Source organism: Amblyomma americanum, chromosome 11 (genome assembly GCF_052857255.1).
Source record: "Amblyomma americanum isolate KBUSLIRL-KWMA chromosome 11, ASM5285725v1, whole genome shotgun sequence".
Classification (NCBI taxonomy): domain Eukaryota; kingdom Metazoa; phylum Arthropoda; class Arachnida; order Ixodida; family Ixodidae; genus Amblyomma; species Amblyomma americanum.
The window spans coordinates 54,260,761-54,287,105 of record NC_135507.1 but is presented as its reverse complement, the minus strand read 5'-3'; the positions used below and the strand labels follow the sequence as shown (position 1 = coordinate 54,287,105).

Here is a 26,345-nt window from a genome sequence, read left to right as displayed (position 1 = left end):
AATGTCTTGCTACACCTGCAAGAACACTCACCTGTCAAACCTGCCAGTCCCATCACTTCCAGTTCACTACCTTGCTTTCAACCACGTTGTTCTTTCGTGCAGTCCACCCTGTCTTTCTGAGATGCCCCTGGTTAACACTTCTCTGCAATACATGTACTGCCCACGTCCATTTCCTCTTGTCAATTTTATCTGAAGTGCCTTCAACTCCTGCGCACTAATTCAAGCTACTCTCTTTCCATTCACTGAACGGCTGCTGGGAGGCGACTGAACCACAAGCCCTCGAGGGGAGGCACACTGACCGGCGATCTCGGTGAGGCGCGCCATGTGGGCATGCGACAGCAGCGGAGGCAGCCGCTTGGAGAAGAAGTCCTTGAGGGCGGTGGCCACCGCGTTGACGGGCAGCTCGGCGCCCAGTTCGGCGGCGCCCAGGTCACCCAGCCGCCCCTCGTCCAGCCGCTGCAGCAGCAGCTCCACATGGGCCCGGTTGCCCGGCACCCGGTACAGACCCTCCGAGTCCAGGCCCTCCTGCTCAATGAAGCGCACGCACTGCTCCACGAACAGGGGCGTGAGCACCGCCTCCGACTGGGCAAACTCCTCAAGGGCCGGGGTGCACCCCCCACCTCCGGTGGCGGGGCTGCTGCCACCGCCCTGCTTCTTTTTCTTCTTCTCCGTCAGCCGCTTTTGCCGCTCCTGCAACCACAGCACCCCCATTATGCATGCGCTCAAGCCAGAGTTCTTTCAGCTTTCCTAGCATTGCTCAACGCTACAACAGAAGACTCACTAATGCCTGACATCAATGAAGAGGCCTTGTCTTCACAACAAACCTGCTCCCCAGTTGGAGGGGACACTTAAGCTCTGCCTTAAGGATACGACTCGACAACTTTAGTGGGTTAACGCACATATATACGGAATCGGTCATTCTCGACTTTACTTTCACAGATCCCTGCAAGTCCTCGTACCCCTCCTGGTGCAGTGGTGCAGCGGTCAAGCGATGGCCCTGCGATGGCAGGTGCTGCCACCAGTGGGTCTTATGTGACCCAGGTTGCTCCCCCTGGGCAACTTCTCGCGACCAATCACTAATTTAACTGTTACCTGTCACGGTGGTCAGTTTGCTCACAATCCGGTCGGCAGGTCGTGATGATGCCACAAGGTCATGGACCTAAGCTGCCCACCTAGGTTGCTTCTCCGGCAATTTTTTTGCACTATGGGAGCCTTAACACTATCACCTCAATAAAGAGCCCCCCTAGATTCCTTCTACAGCGAGAGCTGCCAATGGCACCAACCCCCAGATCCATGATGTTGGTGTAGACATCTACACAGCAGCAAAATATGAAGGGCAAGTGCTACATCTGCAACGTTGCTTCCCGTTACAGACACTGCTTTCACCTCATGCATAACATAGTGCAACAGCTTGCACTGCGCTCTTCCATTATACAGGATAGTGTCAATGTATGTCCGTCTTATGTTTTACACTGGCAGCGATTGTGACCTCCAAGACTGAGAAGGAAACGAGTTTCGATGAGCTCATGTTCTGCAGTCAACACAAAAACACAGCGCACAAAACAAATACAGGACAAAAGAAGGGAAGAGTCGTTGTGCTGAGTTGGGTTTAATGGCACATAGGCAGCTAAGGCCGTCATGCGCCAAGCACGAGGTATAGGAAATGTTTAGAAGATGAGAAGAGGCTGACAAGCACTACCACTTCACTACTCCTGCATCCTCGTCTTTTGTACTATATTCACTTTGTTTGCTGTGATCTCTCAACTCCTCGATTGGCTGCACGTGGTGAATGCCTGACTGGCAGCCTCTGAGGCCGTGCATTGGCAGCAAACATTGGTACAGTAAAAGCTCGTTAATTCGAATTCCACGGGGCCGCCAGGCCAGTTCGAATTAACCAAAATTCGAGCTAATGAAAATGAGCAAAAATGGACGCGTTTGATGCCCGGAGGGCACGAAAACCTTTTTTTTTTATGTCTTTATTTCTGCATAAAATAGGGCTACCGTAGTCACTCGGTCTTCTAGCGCGCGAATGCGACGCAAGGAGTCTTCTTCCCCCTCTTCAAACTCTTCTGTGCCTTTCCGACAACAAAAAGAGGGACCTTCTTCGTCCCGGTCATATTAGCGGTGACCAGAACAGTAATCTACTCTTTGCTTCGCTTGCCACCAGCGCAGCTGTCCCCTTTAAATGTTACTGTTCTGTCGGGCTGGAGCTTATAAAACAAAGCCGTCTCATCAGCATTGAATATATCTTGTGCCGAGTAGCTTTCTAAGTACTGCTGCAGAGCACCGCTTCGCCACGTGGCACAAGTTTCTGCGTCCACTTCTTTGGCTTCTCCGGACAACACCCGGAAGACAAGATTTTGTCTGTCTCGAAAGCGGTGAAACCATCCTTCGGAGGCGACAAAATCTTCCACATTCATGCGCAGGGCGAAATCGGACGCCTTCGCCATGAAAATTGGGCCGCTCAGTGGAATGTCTGCGCTTCTCATTTCCTTCACCCACGTGATCACAGCGGCCTCAATTTCCGGATACTTGGCTAATCGGAGCCTTTTTCTGTTGCTGGCGAAATCTTCGGCTTCGTAGGCATCCTCGATGGCCTTCCTATTTCGGACGTAGGTCGACAACGTGCTTGGCGGAATCCCGTGCTTTTTCGCGATTTCCACTTTGCTGGCCTTCCGTTCGTCCACCTCGCGTAAAATCGCCACTTTCTCCTTCACCGTCTTGGCGCAGTATTTCCCACGCGAACACATCTCGCGGACACAAGCTCACAGCAAGCGGCGTGCAAAACGAGGGCTAAAACACTAAAACATCGTTCCTCGAAGCAGTCGCGGCAGGAAAGACTGGTTAGTACTTGTTCCAGCACCCTAGCGGCGCCCCGATGGTTGTGCCATCTATCGTTCTGCCGTGAAAGCTTCCAACGATGGTTTTCAACAGCGGCGCTTGGCGGCGCGCAGTTCGAATTATGGGTGGCGGCGCCAATTTTTGAGTGAATTAACGAGCTGTTACGCGCATAGACTTCTATGCACTGCGGACCGGACAACGATGACTATCCAAAATTTCGAATTAACGAGTTGTGAATTAACGAGCTTTCACTGTATTCACTAAAACTGGCGACAGAACAAACCGACACAACCTGAAACACTCAGTATGAAGCCATTTGGAGCATGAATGTGAAATCAGTGAGAGAGCAGCACATGTCCTAGGTACAGGTGTCGATAATGTAAGGCAACATGGTCATCCTGACAATGCTGACACACACGACGAAGCACCAAGAGGCCGGGAGCATAAGGAATGGCTTACCTCTTCCTTGAGGCGGCGTTTCTCTGTCTTCTCGTCTTCACGGGCCTTTTTGCGCTCATCCTTCTTGCGCGTTGTACTCTTGTCCTTCAGCAACTGCTGCAACACAAAAGAGATTGCTGCTATGGCACAACTCTTCCACTGTCCTCAACCACACCAGTAATCAGGAGGTAGCCACTTCAGTGACATTTAACTTTCAGTACAATGCAATGCCACAAATACTCAAAAAACAGCAGCATGCTTCTTGCTTACTGCATGAGATTACATGCTGTTAAAAGAATTTTCCACAGAACAACGCGTACCGTTTAATATCTATGCAGTGCGAGACCAACGCCTTCTCTATTTCAATGCAAGCTCCATTGCCCACTTTGCAATGGAACTAATTATTATGGCAGGTTATGGTTTATGGGGGTTTAAAGTCCCAAAGCGACTCAGGCTATGAGACACGCCAAAGTGAAGGTCTCCGGAAATTTCGACCACTTGGGGTTATTTAACGTGCACCGACAACGCACAGTACAACAGCCTCGAGAATTTCGCCGCCATGGAAATTCGACCACCGCGGCCGGGATCGAACCCGCGTCTTTCGGGCCAGCAGCCGAGCGCCATAACCACTCAGCCACCGCGGTGGCCGGAACTAATTAGGTCGCCTCAGTTAACTCGTTGAAATGTGGTGCCATTATGCGGAGCTGTGGCTCACGTCACAGCATGAGCTGCTGGAATGACTACCGAATGCTCCTCAACAAAAGGCTGCCTTGCGAAGAAAAAAAAAGCAGAAATTTGTTCACTCCTCTCCTGCTGTAAATCAGTAGTTATGGGAACCTCCCTCCCTCGCACTCTACCTGCGGTAACAGCACGAAGGCTAGCATGTGAGAGAGCGGAAAAAATCGTTTTAGGAGATGGCTTGATTTGCCGAAAGCGACCAATTTGGCTGGCGCCAAAATCAACGAGGCACTGACACGACTAATGCGGCACTCAGAACGAGAACTTCCCATGGATCTTTTTTCCTTCTCACAACTGCAAATATTGAAGCTGATGATAAGCCTCCACATGCCCAGCCATTTCAACAGCCCCAGACCTCTGGTTTCTCTATGATCCGGCATCCATCATCTACATTCTATAATTTGTAACAATAATACATTCTATAATTCTAAAATAATAATAGTATTTGTTGACAGTAAAAAGGTAGCTGGTACTAGAAGCTGGCACTAGCAAATCAGATTAGAATGATGCGAGTGGTTGGTACAGTTGATAACTCCCGAACTGACGGGCATCAGCCAATTACACACTGCTCATATGTATGGAGAGCTTTGATATCATAACCAAATTTGCTGGTGTAAGCCATAGTATCTGTTTCAGTGTCAACAGACTGTGAGAAAGAATGAAGGGTTCCAAACACTGTCAGGACAAGCTCTTTCAGTTCAAGCTAACAGCAGCAGAGCGAGTACACACAAGCGATCACAAAAGTTATGGAATGTTTTAGCCAAAAATCGCTCATCACCTACTAAGGGCTTTTCCATGAACTTTCTCAAAAAATTTTTAAAAAGCCGAGTAATCAGATTTCCACAACCCATAAAGTTCTTTTCACAGGGCATCTCCTACTGCACATTCTACCACACATTTTGGAGCTCAATACTGTACGTTCCGTCACAACAAAGCATAGGAACGCGGCAAATAAAAAGCTGCCCGACGCACAAGCTGCCTACTTACCCTGGCACCAGCCGCGAGTTCCCCCAAGGTCGCACTGTCATAGGCCACGCTATCATCGACAGGCAGCATGCAGGGCAGCTTGGTCTTGGCTGCTGCAACACAGGGCATGTGCTCAGCACCAGCCACACACGGCCTCCCTCCCTGCTGCAATGCCAACATATGTCAGCAGAACAGCTGGGCACAGTCAGGCCTCCAGAGGCCTTCCTCAACACGACACACAGAAGCACTTCAGTGGGAGACATCGACACATAAGACAGCACACACGCAACATGCTGCGTCGCTGTTTTAACCGAGGCAAACAGCACGGAACTAGGCGAGGTCAATACAAGCTGGCAAACACAAGCACGCCACGGCAAGCAGCTGGCACCTGTGGCTGAGGGCACCAGTGGCGCGTCCGGGTACGGAGGCAGCGCCGGAATGCGTGGGGGTGCCACAGGAATGCTGCCGCCCCGGTGGCGGCGGTGGCGCCCCCTGCGGTGGGGCGCCGGCGGTCGGCGGGGAGCACACCCAGGCGGGCGGCCAGGGTGGCGCTCCAGGGAGCTCCACTCGCTGTCCGAGTCTGACGCGGCGCCCACTGTCGCACCGCCCACCACCAACACCAAGACAGAGGAAGGAGAGGAGCAGGATGCGCAGAGAGTGTGAAGAGGGAAGGAGAGAGAGAGAGAGAGAAAGAACACATTGAGGTGAGGACAAGCTGCACACCAAGCTATAAGCAGCAACCCAAGTCATGTACCAGCGAGCCCAATGCTCTGAGAGCCCAAAAGCTGTTTCAGGGCAGAAAAAAAACATCAAAGGTGCAGCTACTGCCAATGCGGTTTGGCCTAGCTGTGAATAAGAGTCCAACAAAGATGTAGCTATGGCCAGCGCGACAGCCACCTGATCCACTAAAATGGCAGCCCACCAAATGCTCTTTAAATTGCTGCAAAAGACTAACTGCTGCACAGCACCTATGCTACAATATGCTGGGCCTGCGCAAGTTCAGCTGCAGGAGCTGCCGAGAACAGCAGCCATCATACATCAGCAACGGGTATCAGCATCTACTGTGTAGAATATATTAGCCTCTATGCTTCAACGTTTCGCTTGTTCTGGTAGGAGACATCACCAAGGTTAAGAGGCCTGTTGCCTGTCATTACTGCTGCAAAAAGTACCACAGTTCCTCGACACTGGCTTTACCTAAAAGTAGGACTGCATGAACTCGTGGCGTAGCAGCTTGGAAAAAGACTGATTACAGCAATGTTCACATAAGGTGTTCCCATGAGACTAACGTGAAAGAATAAGGTGAGAAGGCACACAAACATCAAAGGAGAGGTAGAGGACAGTGAAGCTTTTGCACAGCCACACAGATGTGGAGGAAAGCACCAGGTAAGAAGAGTTAGGAGACACCTGGATGTGTGTTGGGCTTGACAGCCTGCGGTGTCTGGCGTGCACACGGGACAGACTTCACAGGACAATACGAACACAAAGTAATCCGTCAAAGCTACACACACAGACCAGCCCTGCTAGGCATCTCAGAGATATGTTGACAGCAGACCCTAGTGACATCAGGACGCAATACAACACACTACATGCGAGAGGTGCAATCCTCACAGGGAAGTGTTGAATAGTGAGAGTCAGTTTCTAAATGCTTGTGAATTGTCTATTGCCTGGAGTATTGTCTTAGTTTGACTGCCTAGTGCATCATGTGTCCTCAATAAACTGGTCCTGGTCTGCATCCATGCTACTGCTGGTCCCGGCCCCTTCACTCGACCTGCCTCGGGGTCACCAAAGAACCAGCACTTGACACAACCACAATCGTGCAAGACACATCTGTGGCCCATGACAACATCAGCACCATGACCACATCATTATGACGACAGCAGCCTTTCAAGCTGCTTGGACATATTCTCCTCAAGATCTGGTCACAGCACTGAGCTTCTGCTTTCAGCAACTAGCGACCAAAGGAGAGGAATGCGCTTCATGTTCCTTGCACAGGCTACTTTTCCACCCATGTTCCCCAGCTCAGACAAAAGTGCCAAAGAAAAAACCCCACAAATCACGACCACAAGCAGCACTACAGCTTGCGCCGGCGACTGAGTGCAGGCCCACTGACCTTTGTCGGCATGTTCTCGGCTGGCATGCCGGCGTTGCATGGAGCGCACCCGCTGTTTGCCTTCAGGCAGCAGCAGAGGCCCCCGGTCCGCACCTCCACCAAACACCGCCTCCTGCAAGTGCCAACCCACACACACATCTGAGCTCAGCCCCAGAGGCAGCCCCGTAGCCCAAAGAAGCTTGCTGACGGTTATCACGCCTGTGTAACGCAACATTCGGCGACAGCTGGCTGTGGTGGAAAAAGCACCCTCTCTGCTCAGATGCGCATACGATGCAAGTACTAGTTCCTGCCGCTGCGCAAAAAAAAAAAAAAAAAAACAGCACAAATTCGTGCCTTGGAAAACGGCGGCACTCCTGTTTGCTCTTCATTTCTCCTCCATGTTACACCAACAACACCGCAGAACCGGAAAACATGCCTTTAACAGCTATCGCTGTAAAACGTTTACCCTGCTGCTTGCTGAGCAACCACAGCATCCTTGGCCAATTTTATTGTATAATCACTATGCTATTCCACCCAATTCAGCAAGTAGATGCTGCTGGTTTGTTGAAAAACTTATATCTGGGTGTGCTGGTTCGTTCCCCCTCTTGAAAAGTTAAAAAAAGAAAGGGACAATCAGATGAAAGAAGACATACGCACGTACTATACAGCAAAACACAGCACCTTGCTGTGCCTCCTTGCATGTGATACCCCTTTTGAGCTAAGTTTACAAGCAGAAATGGTCCACTGTGCATATCCCTCAGCAAGGACGATACTCCTTTTGCACATCGACTTAAGACATTTCTGTCCAGTTGCTTAAGACATTTCTGTCCAGTTGCCGCATCTCTGTCTCACATAAGTGTATATCTGTATCATAGTTCCACATTCGAAAGCTTTTAAACAAAAGAAAAAATCCTAACCTTACTAAAAAAAATAAGCAGTAAAAAAAAAATAACCAAGAGCTGCTGGTTGGCTACTACTAACCACAGCTCCGATTTCATACCCAGTGCATACAATAATTCATGATGGAGAAAAAACCAACAAACAGCTTTTTCTAAAGGCATTTTCTCATCTCCTGAGACATATATTCTGGTCAAAACAGACCCCTCCCCTCCTCGAGGACCCTGAAATCAAATACTGCTTGCCCTTTTTGACACCACACAGGAAGAGTGCACAAAGTTCACAAAAGGCCTGTTTACATTTTAAACCACAAAGCATAGCCCAAATAAACAGTGGGAGAGCCGCAGCACAGTGAGGTGAAAACTGTCCAGAAAACTGTCAGCAAAAATTAAGACTGCAGACTCTTTCAGCTATGCTGCTTTTCACATACATTTAAACGTGGATGCAGTGAACCTCCATGAAGCAAATTCCTTGATATTACGAAGTTTCTCAATTCCCCAATACCGCCCCCATAGAAGCACTTGTATTTGTGAACTCCATGCAACAAAGATGTCACAGCAGTTGATCTTGACGTATAAAGAACTCCATGCGGCAAATGTGAAGGATAGGATAGGAATAACTTTATTAAAATGCCGGCAACCGACGGTTTAACGCGTCGCGACGTTGGCCAAGCGTCGACCCGGGGTTATACCCTACTCTGCACTACCACAGTTCGGCCCGTTAGTGGCAGGTCGTGAGGCCTGTCTACCGGGGCGAAACTTTAGCATAGTTCAACCAAATTTGAACTAAGGCAACATTAACTATTAGCTAATGTTGCCTTAATTCAAATTTGGTTTAACTATGCAAAAGTTTCGCGCCGGTAGAATACAAACTGCCACACAAACAAGCGAACACCGCGGACACACTGCGCTGTGTTCCACGACAATCAGCACCTCTACATGGCAAACTCAGCAGCCTCCGTAGAGTGCGCTTCTGCAGCTTCACACCAAGTGGCGCTACAACAGTTCACGTTCAGAAGTGACGCAAAGCAGCCAGACACAGCAAAGAATGCAGGGGTCAAGCAGCGCATGTATGTTACCCAAGGAAATGATGGCCGAGCTGACTGAGAGGAGACATGTAGGAAGAGGGAGCTGCTTCCGCCTTCCCCACTCATTCTGCAACGATGCACAGCGGCTGTCTTACTGTCACCCTGAACATTTCACTGTCAATATAGTTCAAGTGGGCTGACCCAGTTTTCTTTTATTGGGTCAATCACTACAGAACAGAGACATACCAAGGATATCTGACTCCACCAACAGAAACACTTACGAAAAAATATATACATTGTAGATGATGCAGCACCACTGCGAAGGCAGCTTCTAGGGACTAGGTATGAGTTGGGTCAAAGACTGCTCCTTGGTGGGCCCTCCCAAAGTTCACATAGGCAGCGGGTACACAATAATTCCACGAACAATCTGTCAAAAGACAGAAGTTGACTGCAACAAATTAAGCAGTGCACTGAGGTGAAGGAGGTCGAACTGCACCTGCGGTGAAGGAGCGTCCTCATCCGGAATTGCCAGAGGAGGCTTGTGACCGGGACCCGACAGCTGCAGCCGACTGATGGCCTCCGTTAGGTGGTCAAACTGCCGCAGGTTCAGCTTTCCCGGTTGCTGCTGCTGATGGTGGCCCTGCCAGGAGAGCAAGATTTGAGGGTCTAGCATGCCGCACACCCATCGGCTTCTGTCCGCTGGCCTCAAGCACCACCTCTACCTCTGTCCCATCGCATCCCCAACTGTCCTCCTCCAACTAGCTTTGGTGCCGTAAACTATTCAAGTCCTGGATACTTAACATGCAACCGAAATATAGTTGCTCCACCTATCCTCCCCCTACAGGAATTCGCCATAAGCAACTCATGCCAAAATTGAGATTTTACATTATTTTATGTCTCCAGGTGTTTCGGAAACGCATAATGAGCAGTCATAAGTTAATTGAATTCATTAAGAGGAAAAAGGCTGAAGGGGCATTTCTCGTAATGTCAGTCAAGTTTCAGTGTCAGCTGTTCAGGCACTCATGTTGCAGAAAGAGGTCAGGTTGGTGATGAACGTGTAGTATAGGGGTCATGCCACAAGCCACGAGACCCTGGGGTCATGTGACTTGTCAGCAATATGGCCACGGTACCACATCATCCGTAGGTCACGTCATCGAGAGGTGACACAACCTATTTATGATATCATCATCAGCCTGACTATGCTCACTGCAGGGCAATGGCCTCTCCCATGTCTCTCCAATTAACCCTGTCCTTTGCCAGCTGCGCCCACAGTATCCCCGCAAACTTCTTAATCTCATCCGCCCATCTAACTTTCTGCCGCACCCTGCTACGCTCGCCTTCTCTTAGAATCCACTCCATTACCCTTAAGGCCAACAGTTATCTTGCCTTCGCAGTGCATGCCCTGCCCAAGCCCATTTCTTTCTCTTGATTTTGACTAGGATGTCATTAACCCGCATTTGTTCCCTCATCCACTCTGCCCACTTCGGGTCTCTAAACGTTACGCCTATCACTTTTCCTTTCCATGGCTCGCTGTGTTGTCCTTAACTTAAGCTGAACCCTTTTCATTAGCCTCCACGTTTCTGCCGCATAGTTGAGTACCGGCAAGATACAGCTGTTAGACGCTTTTCTCTTGGAGGGATATTGGTAAACTGCCATTCATGATCTGAGAGAACCTGACAAATATGCTCTACCCCATTCTTATTCTTCTAGTTATTTCACTCTCATGACTGTGACTAGTGATGTGACCGGCTACAATGGGCCGTGTTACCTCGCTGCACGGCACCGTTTCATGCGGACAAGGGATAAAACATACACTATATGTGGAAGACATAACAATATGGACGCACACAGGCAACGATTGGGAAATAGAACAAAATCTCCAACACGTGATCGATATTGTCCAGGAATACGCGGAATGGGCAAGGTATTTTTAAAATGCTCGCCAAGCAAATCCAAACTTCTGGTGGTCCAGCAAGCAAACGCGATACCAACGCAGGAGACATTCTCGTAGAGGTAAATGAGACACCGGTAGCCAGAGTGGACAAAATCAGGGTCCTAGGACAGGACAACAGGAAGAACACAGAGACAATAAACAGATTTAAGTCGACAATTAATATGACAACCAGGCTCATAAGGCGAATAGCTAACAAAAGACGGGGAGTCAAAGAGAAAGATTTCTGCCAAATGGTTGCGGCTTTTGTGATAAGCAGAATAGTATACGCCATCCCCTACCCCAAGCTAGGGCTGGCGGAAAAGAACAAAAAACGGGATCATAAGGCAGGCATATAAAGCAGCCTTGGGGCGGCCCCATTGCACCCCTACAGAAAGACTTCTTAAACTGGGGATCTACAACACCACCACGGAGCTATGCGAGGCACATATATTTGCGCAATCAAGAAGGCCTGCAACAGCACCCGCAAGGAGGAAGATCCTGAGCAATCAGGACTACGTGATAGAATCCCGGAGAGAAATGCGCAGGCAAAATTACCGACCGAAGTGAGAAAATTACTCACTATTAAACCAATTCCAAAAAACATGCACCCTGCTTTCCACGAAAGCAGGAGGAGAGCAAGAGCTGCGACTTTTGAAGCCAAGCTAGAATGCTCGGAATACACAGCCTATGTAGACGCGGCGGAATACGAAGGAGGCGACTCCTTTGGGGTCGTGGGCGTGAACGACTTGGGTGAAACATCGACGACCAGTTCGGTCGAAACAAAGAACTCAGGGACAGCGAAGGAGGTGGCTATTGCCATGGAAATGGTCTGCACCAAAGCAGTCACCATAATTAGCGACTCCATGGTCGCTATAAACAATTTCGCGCGGGGTATGACCTTCCAGGAGGCAGAACGAATCTTAAGACATCAAGACTGGAACCAAAGAGAGGTGGAACTAATATAGGTGCCGGCACACTCGGGGAACAGGGAAAACGAACTGGCTCGAGGTTATGTCAGCCGAGCAGTGAGCCGGGCTGAGTCCCAAATTTCACGAGAGATGCATTCGTATCCTTTCACGACTACACCACTCAGTTTAAACTGGAAAGGAGGATATATCCGCCTCCAGCCAAAAAGCTTGACAAAAGCCAAGACGTAGCGTGGCGTCAGCTCCACACGCGAGCCTTGTTTAGCCCGTCAAGACTAGCACTGATGTATCCAACACAATACACTCTGACTTGCAAAGAATGCGGCGAGGTAGCTGGATACAATCATATTCTATGGAGCTGCAAAAGGCACCGCCACCGGTGGACTTACTACCAGTCCCTTCTCTAGAGCGGTGGGAGGCTATACTGGCCAGCTCAGACCCGTTGACACAAGTCCGGGCTACTGAGTGAGCTCAAAAGGTCGCTGAGAGCCATTGGCTGAAAGCCATCTAGTATAGTGCCCACTAGGGTTCAGTTCTGGCAATAAACGTTTTCCAATCCAATCCAATCTTAGGGGGAAGGGTACAGATACCATATTTACTCGAATGTAACATGCCCGTGATTGTAACACGAGGGTAGACTTTGTGGGCGTGTTAAGGAAAAAAAAAAAGAACATGAATGTAATGCAAGGAATGAGGAATGCAGCATACGGAAACATGGGTACAAGTTTAAAACAAAAGTACCTAAAGAAAATTACTTTCACGTACCCTTTCTGTTTCAAAAGAGCTGCACCAATTGATTACCAGATAAGGCTGATATGAAGATAACCACGGAGTCCCGCTACATCGTCACGGCGTTGATTGTGCACTTGGGCCTCATCGTAAAAACGAAACTTCTCCCAGTCACCTAACTTCGTAGCATGTAATGTCTTCCGAATGTCAGTGGCCACTCTCGGCAACCTTTAAACCAGTCATCTCACGCATGCAGCTGTCAGAAAACTGCGCGGCAGAGCATGAGTTCGATGCTGCTGAAAGGTGTGTCAGACACCAACACACGGGCAAGCAGAAAGCACGCTAAGCTTCCTGTTTGCCCAAAGCGGATTACTATCGTTAATGTGCAACATCAGCGGCGCACAGAAAGAAACAAACGCCTTTACATCTCATATATTCTATAACAATTCACCAGTACAATGCGTCAAATTCGCGCTCGGTACACAAGTTATGACGAGTCTCAACCGCTAAGCCGCTGCTCACATATGCAATGCACGGTACCAGGACAGCTTATTTGAATATCTGTGGCTTGGAATTTCCACTGGCAGACAAATACGGCATTTTGTTTTTTGTTTCTTTTTCCATTTCCCAAAGTTGAAAGCTGACTGAGACAGCTTTCCGTTTTTTGTTTCTGTTTCCGTTTCCTAAAATTGGGAGTCGACCTGCACGGAAATCAGTTTTTTGGTTGGGAGCCGACCAGCACGATGTGTCAATCAATATGCAAGTAAACACAGCAAGGTGGGCTTTTGTCTCGACGTAATATTAGATTATAACGCAAATATTTTATTATAATGCAAGAGGTTACTTTTAACTTCTATTCTCGATAAAAAAAAAAAAAAAAACTCTTGTTACGTTCAAGTACACACGGTACAACACCTGACACTGCAAGAACAAAGTTCCCCACATTTTGCGCTTGACATTACCCTAAAGTCCACCTGCAATGCAAATACTCTATTAATGTTGGCTACCTCTGACAATCGGCTCAAACGCACAAACACTGGATACAGCCTGCATCAACACGACAGCACGACATAGGTCCAAGCCGTGGACACTAACAGGGCAGCTTCCACCTACAGGGGCACGCACCTTCGGTTTGGGCTTGAGGGGCGGTGCCTGCTTGGAGCCCGTCCTCTGGTAGAAGAGGTCTGGTGCTGGCCACTCCTCACCACGGGTCGCGTAGGGAAACGCCTCCGCCCAGCCACCACCACCTGGACAGAGGAGGACAGCACAAGGTCAGCCTCACATGGCCAGTGCAGTCTCTGCAGGGCCACGCCCACTGCTCCAAAGCAACTCACTCACACAGCCTTTATCCTTTTGACCACATTGCCAAAGGATCCACCAATGCGTCGCCATTTGCTTTCTTTCTTTTTTTTAAGGTTCCTAGATTGTTCACAAACAGCTTCAACTTATTTCCACCTTTGTGGTCAACAAGAAAAAAGAAATGAGCCTTTGTGTTAATGACGAGTGCACCAATATCAACAGTAAAACTGCATCACGTTACATACAACGAATGATGCAGGCAGAAGACACAGTGCCGACCTTTTCGATAGACTAGACTGGTTTCAATAGACTTTTCAATAGAATGATAAAAAGCGGCGTAGAGCGAATGTGTACACCTGTGCAGCATAAATCAGATGTCACTGTAACATATCATAAGCACATGGTTTGTTATTCCTCGTTTCATGACTCAAAGAACTGAACACCAGACTTTCTTCTGATCACCAGCACAGTGATTTGGGTGAAAAGAAAGAGGACACATTATGAAACTAGATGAAACAGCCTCAATGCAGCAATGGACTGTGGTCGCAATCTAAACGACCCACAATGCAAGCAGCTTAAATGTGTAACAAGCATGTAAACAAACAAAAAGTTCTCTCCTGTCCTGAAATAGTGTGAATAATGTCATGCTATAAAACAAGCTTTTGTTTACTTCTGTTCCAGCAGATCACAATCCCCACCAATGGCAACGTTTCCCACAATGCTGAAATATAAATACAGTCGAATCCTGCTTCAACGGAATTCACAGGACCAGCGAAAAATTTCGTTGAGAAACGGAACCTCCGTTTTCACGAAATCGGGCCAGAACATTGACAGTCTGGACCGGCTAGTTCATGAACAACGTTTATTTTACATAAACTTGTCAGTTTTGGTCTTTCACTGTTTTTAAATGGGCATCGTGGCGATTTTCTTGGCAGTCTGAAAATCTCGGTATCGCGTAATAAAGACAACCGCTATATTTGCTACCAAAACTAATATTTTTTTCCGAACACGTTTTAAAAGCACCCTTGCTTTAACCATGCATGAACCCCTATTTAGAGGGCGCTGCATGGGGGCATTTCGGCGTAGATTACGCGCTCGTGCGCCCGCGTCACTGCGCATTGAGTAGCAGTCACATGCACCTCGAAATTAATCCTTTCGACGACGTACGAGAAATGTAGTTGTTCCGCTCCTTCAAAGACGTTACACGTTTTGCGATGCGCGTTACGAACGTACCGGTGGAGTGTCGTTGTGCTGAGACATCCACCAAGAACCACCGACACTCATAGTGGCTGTATTTGGTCAGTGCCAGAGTGCACCAGACGGGAGAAAAAAAGAAAAAGAACTTTATCACGATGCTCGCCTGCGGCGCAAAAGCGAGAATAGACTGTACCCTAGCAGGCGTCAAGTTTCTTGCAACGACATGCCTACTGCCGGCGGGCCGGGCGACGGCAGATAGTTGCGCGCCGCTTGCTCAGTGTCGCTAGGCCTAACACCTGACGTGCTCTGCAGAGAAGCCTCGGAAAAAGCGCCCTGGAACTAGCCACCGGTTGTCATATAACGTCTAATGTTTTAACCGATTTCCGTTGACACACGACTGTTTAACACTAAAATGAACGCTGTAAAACTCATTTCCGTTATGCCTTCGTAAGCGAAGCCAACAAAAAAGCCGAAAGCTGCAGCACACCAACGACCGCGGTTCGCAAGCGCAGAGTCTGGGCCATCGGCAAAACGATCGCAGGCAGTCGTGCTCCTTGTCGCATGTTTATGCGCACATCACTGCACATTAATTCCGATTCTTAAGGAATGTCAGCTGCGCTATTGAAAGTGCAAACTGTCTTCGGCAGCAGTTTTTGGTCGAACCTAGCGAGATACAAGCATGTGTGGACGCGCAAAAAAAAAAAAAAATCAGCCGCTTTCTCGCAAAAATTTCGCTGAAGCGAAACCTCGCTCCGAAATTGGTCTGTTGTGGAGAAAAATAATTGCATTGCCTACTATGGCATGCTGATGGGAAATCGGAAATAAATACTTCGTTGTGGCAGAAATTTCGCTGTCACGGCATTCATTGTAGCGGGATTTGACTGCGCTCAAGAAAAAGCCAATTAACTGCTAGAAAGCAGGCATTCCCCAAGACCTCTGCCAATTTTGAGCCCTACATGCCTTTCCGTGGCCTGTAAGATGCCGGTGTGCTGCCCACTTGTTATGCTTATCTTTTTTCATGACACAGGCTGGCAAGGGACACAGTCACATGCTAACAGCTGGTTGAAGGATTCCAAACAGGATTAGGACTGTCGGTAATGCTGCCTAAGACTTGTGAGATGCAGCGTTGATGATCACCGTACTACATGTATTTTGTCACAGTGTAGCATCATGTCGCAGGATCAGACTTTTGGTGCAGTTTGGTGCAACTGGCACAGCAATCATATCCCTGCATACAAGTGTTATATGATGGCCAATTAAAGAAAATGTTTCAAATGTTTCAAACTATATACGAAAAGTCCATTTAAGGACAGGAATGCTACACCACCTAGCCACCCAACGCTGCTGCACTTTGTCTTCATAGCGACACCTTATCTTTCACACTTTCACAGTCTTTATCGCACATCTGGCTTTCTAGAAATTATGCAATTACTGCAGTTTCTCCCAGCAGTCATCCATAATATATGGCACGGCGAGTGGTGCACATGAAAGTTCTACTGATCGCTCAATCGAAAGTTGAAAGATACCCATCTCTTGTTTCCGATATAAGCCAATAGCATGGCGATATAGGCCAATAACATGGCTGGATTTGAACCCACACATGACAAAGCCTCTTCCTCTTTTCTGACACCCCGACAGCAACCAGTAATCATCACTAGATACACAAGAATAAATCTGCTTGTTGAACAGCCCAGCAGAGAATCTGTGGGTCACGTGTGCAGAAACCCCCTTCACTTTGCTAGCCTGTGGTGGGATGCCCACAACAAGTGGCAAGCTCAAAATGACACTCAAGACTGGACGCACAAGCATAAAGCGGGCAATGGAAAGTGAAATGGATGCTCAGCACAATACCCCTGTCTGGCATACATGGCATTCCCACTGCAAGTCCTAAGTGAGGCTTCAATATCATCGTGGGCAAGCTGATGCTGGGGCAATTACAAACTAAGCTGCAGTGCAAGTGTGTCAGGCTGCAGTCTAATGGCATCCTCAACTGGCCATTTCTGAGCACTCTAAAGCACTCTTGCGAGCAGCTGAACTGGTTGTACTGAACTGGTTGAAATAGGGCACCCTTGATGTACTCAACTGGTTCTTTCCTAACGCTCTCGGTTGCTCTCGGCCTCAAAATCAGAGTGGCCTAGCCCACAAATCTCAGTGCTGCATCGGCATTGTGACGATGTGACAGCACAATAACTCAGTGTCAAGCGGCTGTATGACGGTGTTTAGATGTTCTTGAGCTTGAGTTCAACATGAGCTACAAGTTAGCAAAGTTCTACACCATGCGCAGCAGCCTAAGGATGGTTTTTGTAGTATGTCCAGCAGCGATGACTTTTGCCAATGCCTGCACCAGCAAGTACGGGAAAGGCATAGCCACTCAAGATCACTTCTACACAGTCTTTGCGGCTACATTTTTGACAATACATCATATCTGCGGCTACGCTCTTGTACTGTGCGACTGCAATACATGTGTTCTTTAGTGCTTGCAGTGTAAAAAGATTTGTGTATACGATGAAAGCGTCAACTTTTCGTGCCTCAATGTGGCAGAGTCTGCTGGTGAACGAAATGTGGACACGCGCCAGCAAAGAGGCAGCGAAGGGATAAAAACAACACGCCGAAGACGGCTATGAACTGCTGCTCTTTGTTCTGGTGTCACCATTCTCCCTGTTTCCGTCACATGACCACTCGACAGCTCACACATTTGGGTAGACACCACCTCATCTGGCTTTGATTTGAAGTTTGAAATCTGATTTGAAGTTTGAAATCTAAGCGCTCTGAGTGAAAGGATCGAAACGACCAGCTGAAGATGCCATGAGAATATATGAGACAGTATCTCGTGAGCAACGAGAAAGTACAACTGGCTAAGATAGCACTTGGGTGATTTTATATTTCATTTCCCCTCCCCTCCTCCTCCAGTGCACTCTTTCCACCCCACAAGGCCACTGACAGTCAGAGAGCTCCATTTTGAGCAGCGGAGAAGCAGGAAACAGGACAGGGAAAAGGCTGTGGAACGTGTGACACGTGGGGGGGCGTGACGTCAACATGAACTGCATCACCTGTGTCCATGCCCAGGGACTCCTGGGATCCCGCCTCTGCCGCAGCATGCACATAAACAGGGTGGGGGGAAGGCACAGCGTCAGAACCACAGCCACAGAGCACCCCAAGCACACTCCATCATCCGCTCAGCAAGAAGCACAGCCAAGTCAGAGACCAGCAGCTCTCGACCACAACGAGGCAGTACAGTGCAGTGCGGTTCATGGCTCAGGAATGGTTATTCACCATGCACTCGCAGTGTGTCAACTTTGTCTCGCTGTGCTTGTAAGAAGACTGCACACTTACATGCAGTTACTGCAGCTGTGTTTGCCCGTTAGCACACAGGCAGCTCGACACAGAGCAGTGCAACAAGACAGTGGCCCCAATACCCTCATCACATTTTTATCCTCCAGCGGCAATTCACTGCTGCCACCACACGCTGTGCTAACACTAGAGTGGTGTATAAAGCCAACTTAGTTTACCTTTCAGGAATATGAGACGGAAGTTTGTACCCAAAGTTCTCAGCACTGCTGCTGCCATCAGAAAACAAGCTGCAGTGACACACTTAAAAATTGGCTGGCCTCACAAACACAGCTAGGGGCATGGTAAAATCCAAGGCGAACTTGATACATGAATAGTTCAGCCCACAAAGGCAAAACTTCCATTTCTTTGATGTCACCCGTGGAGTGTTCCACTATACTTCCCTAGTTATCAACTAACCCACATCTACAAGCTGTCACTACTGCCCTGCACAGTATTTTGCCCATGTGGACCCCATTGTGGGCTAACATAACATTAGCATGTGGCAATCTGGTAGTGGACTGAAAATTTAGCAATTTCAAGAAGAACTGCAGCTCAATTGAAGACCTGACCGGCCAGTCACCAATATGACGCAGACAAGTGCGCCACTGCCACTGACAAGGTGAAGCAGCGCTGCTGATTCAACTTCTCCGGAGTGTGCAAACTTGGCCCCTAGGAGTCAACGGGCAGTGTTACCTAGATGGGTCTCTGACCTGAAAACATCAACCACTACAACTGAGCAGCTGTAGGGCCCTGTCTCACAAATAAGCTACTTCTGAGCAAGTGACAGTACAAAACAAACAATCAGCAAGAGGGAAGCCTCAGTCCACAAGCCAACGTTCTGACAAGGTGGGGGCTTGTCTTCGTCCCAGACAAGGCCCAGAGAGATCCAGACAAAGACAAGTCTCCTTGCTGAAACGGCGGCTAGCAAAGGGAGGCTTCGCTCCCGCCCCTCGTTCAATGGGTGCTGTCAAGAATGTCATCTTCCATGCCGTCTCACTTTTCAGAAAGTGACGTCCCAAATCAGCTGGAGCAGCAGCACAGCCATCTGATGTGAAAGAGCACACAGAGCAAGGCTGAGAAAAGCAAAAGGGCGCAATAGAGCAGCAGAAATAGAGAGAGACCTGAGGAGACGGAGGGGCCCTTCTGCAGTCGGGCCGAGGCAGAAAAGTCTGGCGGTGCCGGCTCAGGGGGTGGAGGGTACACCCCCTGCAGGAAGTCGCAGCTGGCTGCTCATAGAGAGGGAGAAAGAGGAGTACAGCAGGAGGAGCAAGGAAGGAGAGAGAGACGCACACAGGGGGTCAGGCGAGCTCTTCCCTCCTTGGCAACAGCACATTTCGGCACAATGCACGAAAGTCTGCAGGGGGCAGTGCCATTTTGAAACATCAAGCCAAGAAACGGAAGAACAGTGAGTAGGACCCGACTATCATGCAATTAATTCCTCCTTCTAGTCAACATCTTCAACATTGTTATTGCGCTACTCATGGTTTACACAGACAAGAACGACACATACAGACAGGGCGCAAACTATCAACTGATTTTATTGCGTGGGACATTCGTTTTATATGAACTGTTTTTGTGTCCCTTCTTTCTTCTTTTTTCATCTTAACAGTTCATATAAAACAAATTTCCCACGCAATAAAATCAGTTGATAGTTTGTGCCCTGTCTGTATGTGTCGTTCTTGTTTGGGTAAACCATGAGTAGCGCAATAACAATATTGAAGATTACAAACCACCTAGGCCCATTTGAAGCTCTTCTAGTCAACACCTACATAAAAAAAAATTGTGTTCCCCTATGCTTTCTGAGTTTCCAATCCTTTTGTATGCGTGTCCCCGCCCCTGTGAGCTCAAAAGCAAAGCGAGGGTTCTGGTTCTAACAGTCTCAATGAATAGGTAACGTGAGGGGGTTCTCACGTAGCCACCACTCTCCCTCCTTGCTGGGTCATGTACTACTAGGCACATGCGGTATAAATGAACATATCACATCCGCCACCATGGCTAGGGGTGGCACTGGTAGACATTACTGAAGTTAGGAGGCTCTGAGCAACATTTTTACATTTGAAAGTAGAAGGCGAGAGAGCCATGGCTCAGCTGGTACACCACAGTATGCAACATGCAGAGGTTGCGGGTTGAGAAAATCGCCAGCAGCAAGCGGTTAGTTCTGCTTTCTGTGAAACTATCGGCTATCTAAATTAAACAAGCAATTCCTTTCCTCTTCTAATCAGGTGATGACAACAATGAGGTCCTTTGCCACAGCACACTGCTGGTTGACCCGCAGCATGCGGCATAAGCCACCCTGCCAGCTGTTCGCTGCAGGCATATCATGCAGAAGCACTCACCACTGAGCCCCGATGAGGAGATGGTGTCGTCGTCGTCCGTGATGCTGTCAGAGTGCGTGGCGTCCTGTTCCTCTGTGGGCACGGGTGCCACGGGGGGAACGACGGGCGCCGCTCGGCCCACCCCAAGGCCGTACGATGCCTGCCAAGCCAAGAAAGGAGAATGTCATGAACTAAGCCCTGTCACACTTCAAACCAGCGTACCACCAGCACTCAACAAAGGCAGTCTCTACGGTGCATGTACACATAGGAGAGAACAGTGGATTCTTTCAATAGCAACAGAAGGCAGGGATCAGAGTATGATGTGCGTAAAAGCAAAGGAGCACTGCAGCTTCTACTGACGTGTGCAAGAGCTGGACATCTGACCTGGCACACGTCACCAGCGCAAAAGATATGAGGATAAGGGACACACGGGAGACAAGATGTGCACCAGAATCATTCACCTTCTACAATTTTTCCCCTGGGCCTCATGTTCAAGCCAGCAAAACCTCATTACTAGATGGGGAAAAAGAACTTCCCTGTCCCAACATGCTTGGCTGGTTAAAAATTTGATTCCATATGCTGTCGCATCATATGTAAAGAGAACAACAAACGTAGCCAACCACTTTTTGAAGGTGTCATATATATTCCTGACTGTTTTCTGCTGACAGGAGAACTATATTTCTGCCGATTTCCAATACAGTTACAAAAAAAAAGCAGGGTAGTTTCTTTGAAACCTAGCTTCACATCTGGCATACTTAGAGAACGCTGGTCAATGTTTACAGGGAACTCTTGTCAATTCAAACTTCCAGCTTGTTCGAATGCAAGCTTTGGTTCCGTCAACGCCAAGTGTTATTCTACGGGCCGTTAATTCGTGCTCTACATATTTCGAATAAATTTTCGCTCTGCACCAAGTGCACATTATTGAGGATCGGTTGTATTCCAATTTCTGGAGAAGCTGCAGCCACTGTCCCCCATTTCTGGGCACACTCCCGTCCCACCTTGAGGCTGCTGGACTTGCGCAGGCCCGCGGTAGGAAAGCTTGGGGGTGGTGGTGGCGCATCCCGAGACTGTGACCGTCGACCCGTTGTGCACAGCCGAGGTGGCGGGGCGCACCGTGGGGGTGCCTCGGTCAGCGGAGGTGGTACCGACAGGGGTGACGGACCACCCCCTCCAAAGGTCACCAGGGTGGGTGGCGCCGGTGGAACCCGTCCTTCCATGGAATCTGAGCTCGGGTAAGGCTGCTGGCGATATAGCTCTGCACGCAAGAAAGGAAGCTGCTCAGTCTTTCTTCACTCCGCCAGTGACAACCCACTGTGCAGTGATGAATGTAACCGCCTGACAACTATTTACACGAGGAAAACCCATTCAAACTGCTCTCTCAGAAAAAACTGGCCAAAGCAACCACCAGACGGGTTTCATAAACAGACAAACAGACCACCTCGTCATCCTTTACAGGAGTAAAGACACCAAGTTTTTGGTAGCGCGTTTCCTTCTCTGAAATGCTGCTTAAGGGGAGATGCGGGTTGAAAAACGCGGTTTTTTTCTAAAATAATACATTTTTTGTTTTCGCTTGTTTTGCGAAGTTTAATGCCTCTACTATTATGAAAATAAAAATTAAAGCTGAATTCGAACTGTAACTGGGTCAAAATTGCGTTTAAAGAGCACAGGGTGGCTGTTAAAAGTCCGAAAATGCGCCGTCTTCTAGCGTCTCGCGGCCGCTAGCCACTGCAGATCGCATACGGAGCTCAGCCAAGCCTTCCTCCTTCCAATAACCATGGTTGCCAGGGCTGCTATAGCGCAAGAAATAATAATAAAAGGCATGCGTGTGCCGCGTTTTTCGAGAGCTGCGAATCACGTGGTGCGGATTGGGGATCGCCATTGGCAGCTGCGCACCTTACGTGTGGCGAAGCCTACTTGCTGGGTCCGTTGTCTCGTCGAGCCGCGTAGATAAACAACTTTCATTTTCGTATTTATAATCGTTATGGATGAAGGCGGCAGTAGCAGGCGTAGTCACCGGCCAGTGAAGTATCGGTCCGTACACAAATTTAGAGGACGCCGACGCAAATCAACGGTGAAGACTCGCCCAACGGCAAGTGCACCCGCGGCCGCGAGGCCTAGCGACAGCGACGCCGATTCCTCGGGCGAGTTCGACGCGCCGTTGGAGTACGTCAGTGCCTCGCAAAAGAAGATTGCACTTTTTGACGACGAAGGAAGAGTGCGAGATGAGGAGTCGTCTGTGATCACGGACTTGACGGCACTGAACATTCTTGTGCGCGGTGCGGTTTGTCCAACGTGCCGACGTTCGGAAGTGTGCGTCTGTGAACCAGCCGACAAACGCAAAGGACTTGCGTCATTTCTTGAGCTACGCTGCGAGAACAGTGCGTGCCCCGAAAGTGTTCTCTCAGCGACATACACATCACGGCGAGTTTTTTCGGGCGGGAAGGCCAGCTCGAGTGCGGCAGGTGATGGACCGAGGGCAAGCAGAGCCTACGACAGCTGGAGCTCGCGCGATGCCTTCGCTGTCAATGTGAAAACTGTTGTGGCAGCGCGCTCGGTAGGAATGGGCTACGAGCAGTTAATTCGATTCTCTGCAGTTCTTGGCTTGCAAAAGCCAATGCACCACAAGACATTTGCTGCGATCACCCGAAAAGTTCGTGATGCGGCAATGAGTGCAGTGTCCAAAAATCTATCGAGGTCCAGGCAGATCACACAGAGTGAAGCAGGAGGCGATGAAATTGCCGTTATGTACGATGGTACATGGCACAAAAGAGGCCATAAAAGCCACAATGGCATCGGTACAGTTGTGTCCCTTGACACTGGACTTTGTTTGGATTTCGAAGTTTTATCAAACTTCTGCCTAGCGTGCAGTAGACACAAGGCCCTGCCAGATGAAGACATTTGGCAAGCTTTTCATGGCCCTGTATTTGAACAAAATGTTGATTGTTCATCCCATGCGATGGAAGTTGAAGCTGCAGTGCGGATATGGCGAAGGAGCCAATCCTACGACACACCATTGCAGTTCAAAAAATTCTTGAGTGATGGTGACTCAAAAGCCTACGCTGCAGTCGTAGAAGCAAATGTCTATGGTGGGGCCGTGGATATAGAAAAGGAGGACTGCACCAATCATGTGGCGAAGCGCCTTGGGACTGCTCTTCGCAAGCTGAAAGAGCCACTCCCAAGAGGGGAGAAGCTGAAGGAACCCGTCATTCAGAAGTTGACAACTTATTATCAGATTGCTATCACGAGCAACAGGGGCAGTGTGAAAGGTATGCACCAGGCAATTTGGGCTTCCTACTTTCATTCTTCTTCATCAGATGGTGCGAGCAGCCATAATTATTGCCCAGATGGACCAGCATCCTGGTGCAAGCATAGGCGTGCCGAAGCCTTAGGTGAAGCTGCACCAGCCCACACACCCCTGCTCACAAAAGCCCAGGGAAAAGCTATACTTCCCATATATAAGAGGCTTACTGATGAGAAGCTGCTGGCCCGCTGTGTTCAGGGCAAAACTCAGAACGCAGCGGAGTCGCTAAACAGCAAAATATGGCTTCTCTGTCCGAAAACACGGTTTGCTTCAAGATTTGTTGTGGAGATGGCCACTGCTTTGGCAGTTCTTTGGTACAACCGAGGGCATTCCAGTTTTGAGCGTGTTAGAAGAGCTGGGTGTGCTTCCACCTCAAGATTTAGTTGTGCTGGGCTCATCAAGAGACAACACGTGCCAGAAAAAGATGTCTGCAAAACAGACAGCGGAGTCAAGAGCGAATCGGTGCAAGCTGAGAAAAAAGTCTCGTGCTGACGACTCTGCTTGGAAGCGCCGTGAGGGACAAACTTATGGCGCTGGCTCATTTTAATGGCAGTGGCTGCTGAAAGGACAGTTTGACTCTTTTCCTGTGCAATTTTAATCACATTTCAGGCCTTCTTTTGTAAATAAACTTTTATTCTAACTTTCAAATTCGTTTTTCTCAAAATGCATTTTCTGGCCCGTTTTCGATTTTGCCCCCTTTGATTTTGGTACTTCTAGTGCTCGGATATGGATGAAATTTTACCCACATTTTCTGTAAGGTGTGAGGAGTGCTGTTATCTTATTTAAATGTCAATATTGTTTATATATATGTGCAAATTTCAAGTAAACACTTACTGGGGTGTGGGTATTGGAGACTTCCCAAGTACCAATTTTTCATGTGTATATGATATTTTATGTGCTCTTCTTACTTAGCTATCAGCATTCTATAGTGCAAGTGGAAGAATATGAACCATGGGTGGTTCATAATTATGGAAGTTTAATTATGGAAAAAGGGGGGGCAAAAAGGCTTATATTTTGCACTTTTGTCATAGTACAGAACAAAAGCTATGAAACTTGCAATAAAACTAAATATATATTTGAAATCAGCCTCGAAAACTCTATAAGGAGCCAGAGTTTCATTGTTCTAGGTTTTGTATTTAAGAAAAAGTGTCTTTGGGTAGCATCTCCCCTTAAAACATTAGTGAGTACACATGGATCATCATGTGAAATTCCTCTACGCCTGGTAAGCAATTTATAACCGAATTTTTCCGGTCATGCTGTTTTGGCTTCAGCTTCAACAGCCAAATGGTGGCTGTGGAATCTATTCGAACTTAGGTTATGTGAGGCATAAAATAACTACAATATATAACTGCCAATTCGTCAATTTAATTTACTTCAACTCCGATGCAAGTTTGCCCCAATGGCCAGAATGATAACAAATGAACAAGGAGTAATAACAAAGCAGTTTTTTTTTTTTTATGCTCCATGTCACCTAGGTCCACTTTGAAGTCACAGCCACTGTTTGGCTATTGAAACCCAAACAGTATAAGGGAGAAAATTAAATTACGTAACTTATTTAGTGGGTACAGGTGAATTCCACTTGGCAATTTATGTTTTCTAATGTCTGACGCATGGAAGAAAGAACATACAACCCAAATTTCGTGTTGCATTACTTTAACCCTGTGAACTTAGGTTTTAACGTACACTGCAGCACATGCTTGAGAGCCAAATCGGAGCGCACGGTTGAACTGGAGCACATATGAACACTAAGCAAGGCATGCCAACCCTGTCTCATCAATATCAGTACACTATAATGGCAGCCAGACTTACAAGGTGCCACAAGCTACAGTAAAAGCCTATTAATTCAAACTTCAAGGGACCGAAAGAAATGCTTGAATTATCCAAAAGTTCGAATTATTGAATGACGCCGAAAAAACTCCCGAAAAAACGATCAGGAACTGCATGCATCACGGTAAATTTATTCGGTGAAACACTGGGCAATGGTTGCCCGATTTTGGCATGACAGCAGCAAGGCAGTGACTGTTCTTCACATTTCCATCAATGCTTTACTGTGTGCATACAGTCAGGAGCATCGAAGCAGAACTTTGCCAAAATCGCAAGGACCTCCCGCATACTTCACGGTGCAGCGTGGTGTAGCTCCACCGCTACCGTATCGCACCCATTGTGAGCGGCACCATAATGTGTGAGGAGGCTTCACTGCACTAACCGCGAACAGCACGTGACAAGCAAACTCTTTTGTCACACTGGAAGAACAAACCACGCAGATGGAAGGGAAGGAAATGGCGCCGAAGCAGCGAGAAAAAAATTAAGAGAGAAAGA

At 48.4% G+C, this 26,345-nt stretch overlaps 1 protein-coding gene and 1 pseudogene across 10 annotated transcripts in view; one reads left to right on the top strand and one right to left on the bottom strand.

Annotated features, from left to right (window-relative positions):
* The window catches only part of RhoGAPp190 (Rho GTPase-activating protein 190), a 61,099-nt gene that overhangs the window by 7,708 nt on the left and 27,046 nt on the right, over nucleotides 1-26,345 (bottom strand). The window contains exons 10-20 of one of the 10 annotated variants that reach the window (XM_077643461.1): nucleotides 21,724-21,980; nucleotides 20,747-20,885; nucleotides 19,532-19,636; nucleotides 18,131-18,166; nucleotides 13,710-13,831; nucleotides 9,493-9,636; nucleotides 7,094-7,205; nucleotides 5,372-5,578; nucleotides 5,005-5,096; nucleotides 3,301-3,396; nucleotides 300-690 (exon numbers count right to left, since the gene is read on the bottom strand). In XM_077643461.1, coding sequence (XP_077499587.1) covers nucleotides 300-690; nucleotides 3,301-3,396; nucleotides 5,005-5,096; nucleotides 5,372-5,578; nucleotides 7,094-7,205; nucleotides 9,493-9,636; nucleotides 13,710-13,831; nucleotides 18,131-18,166; nucleotides 19,532-19,636; nucleotides 20,747-20,885; nucleotides 21,724-21,980 — 1,701 coding nt within the window. The remainder of the gene's footprint in view (nucleotides 1-299; nucleotides 691-3,300; nucleotides 3,397-5,004; nucleotides 5,097-5,371; nucleotides 5,579-7,093; nucleotides 7,206-9,492; nucleotides 9,637-13,709; nucleotides 13,832-18,130; nucleotides 18,167-19,531; nucleotides 19,637-20,746; nucleotides 20,886-21,723; nucleotides 21,981-26,345) is intronic. The other 9 variants (XM_077643463.1, XM_077643462.1, XM_077643464.1 and 6 more) reach the window with 9 other exon arrangements.
* LOC144110501 (uncharacterized) lies at nucleotides 23,261-24,825 on the top strand (annotated as a pseudogene).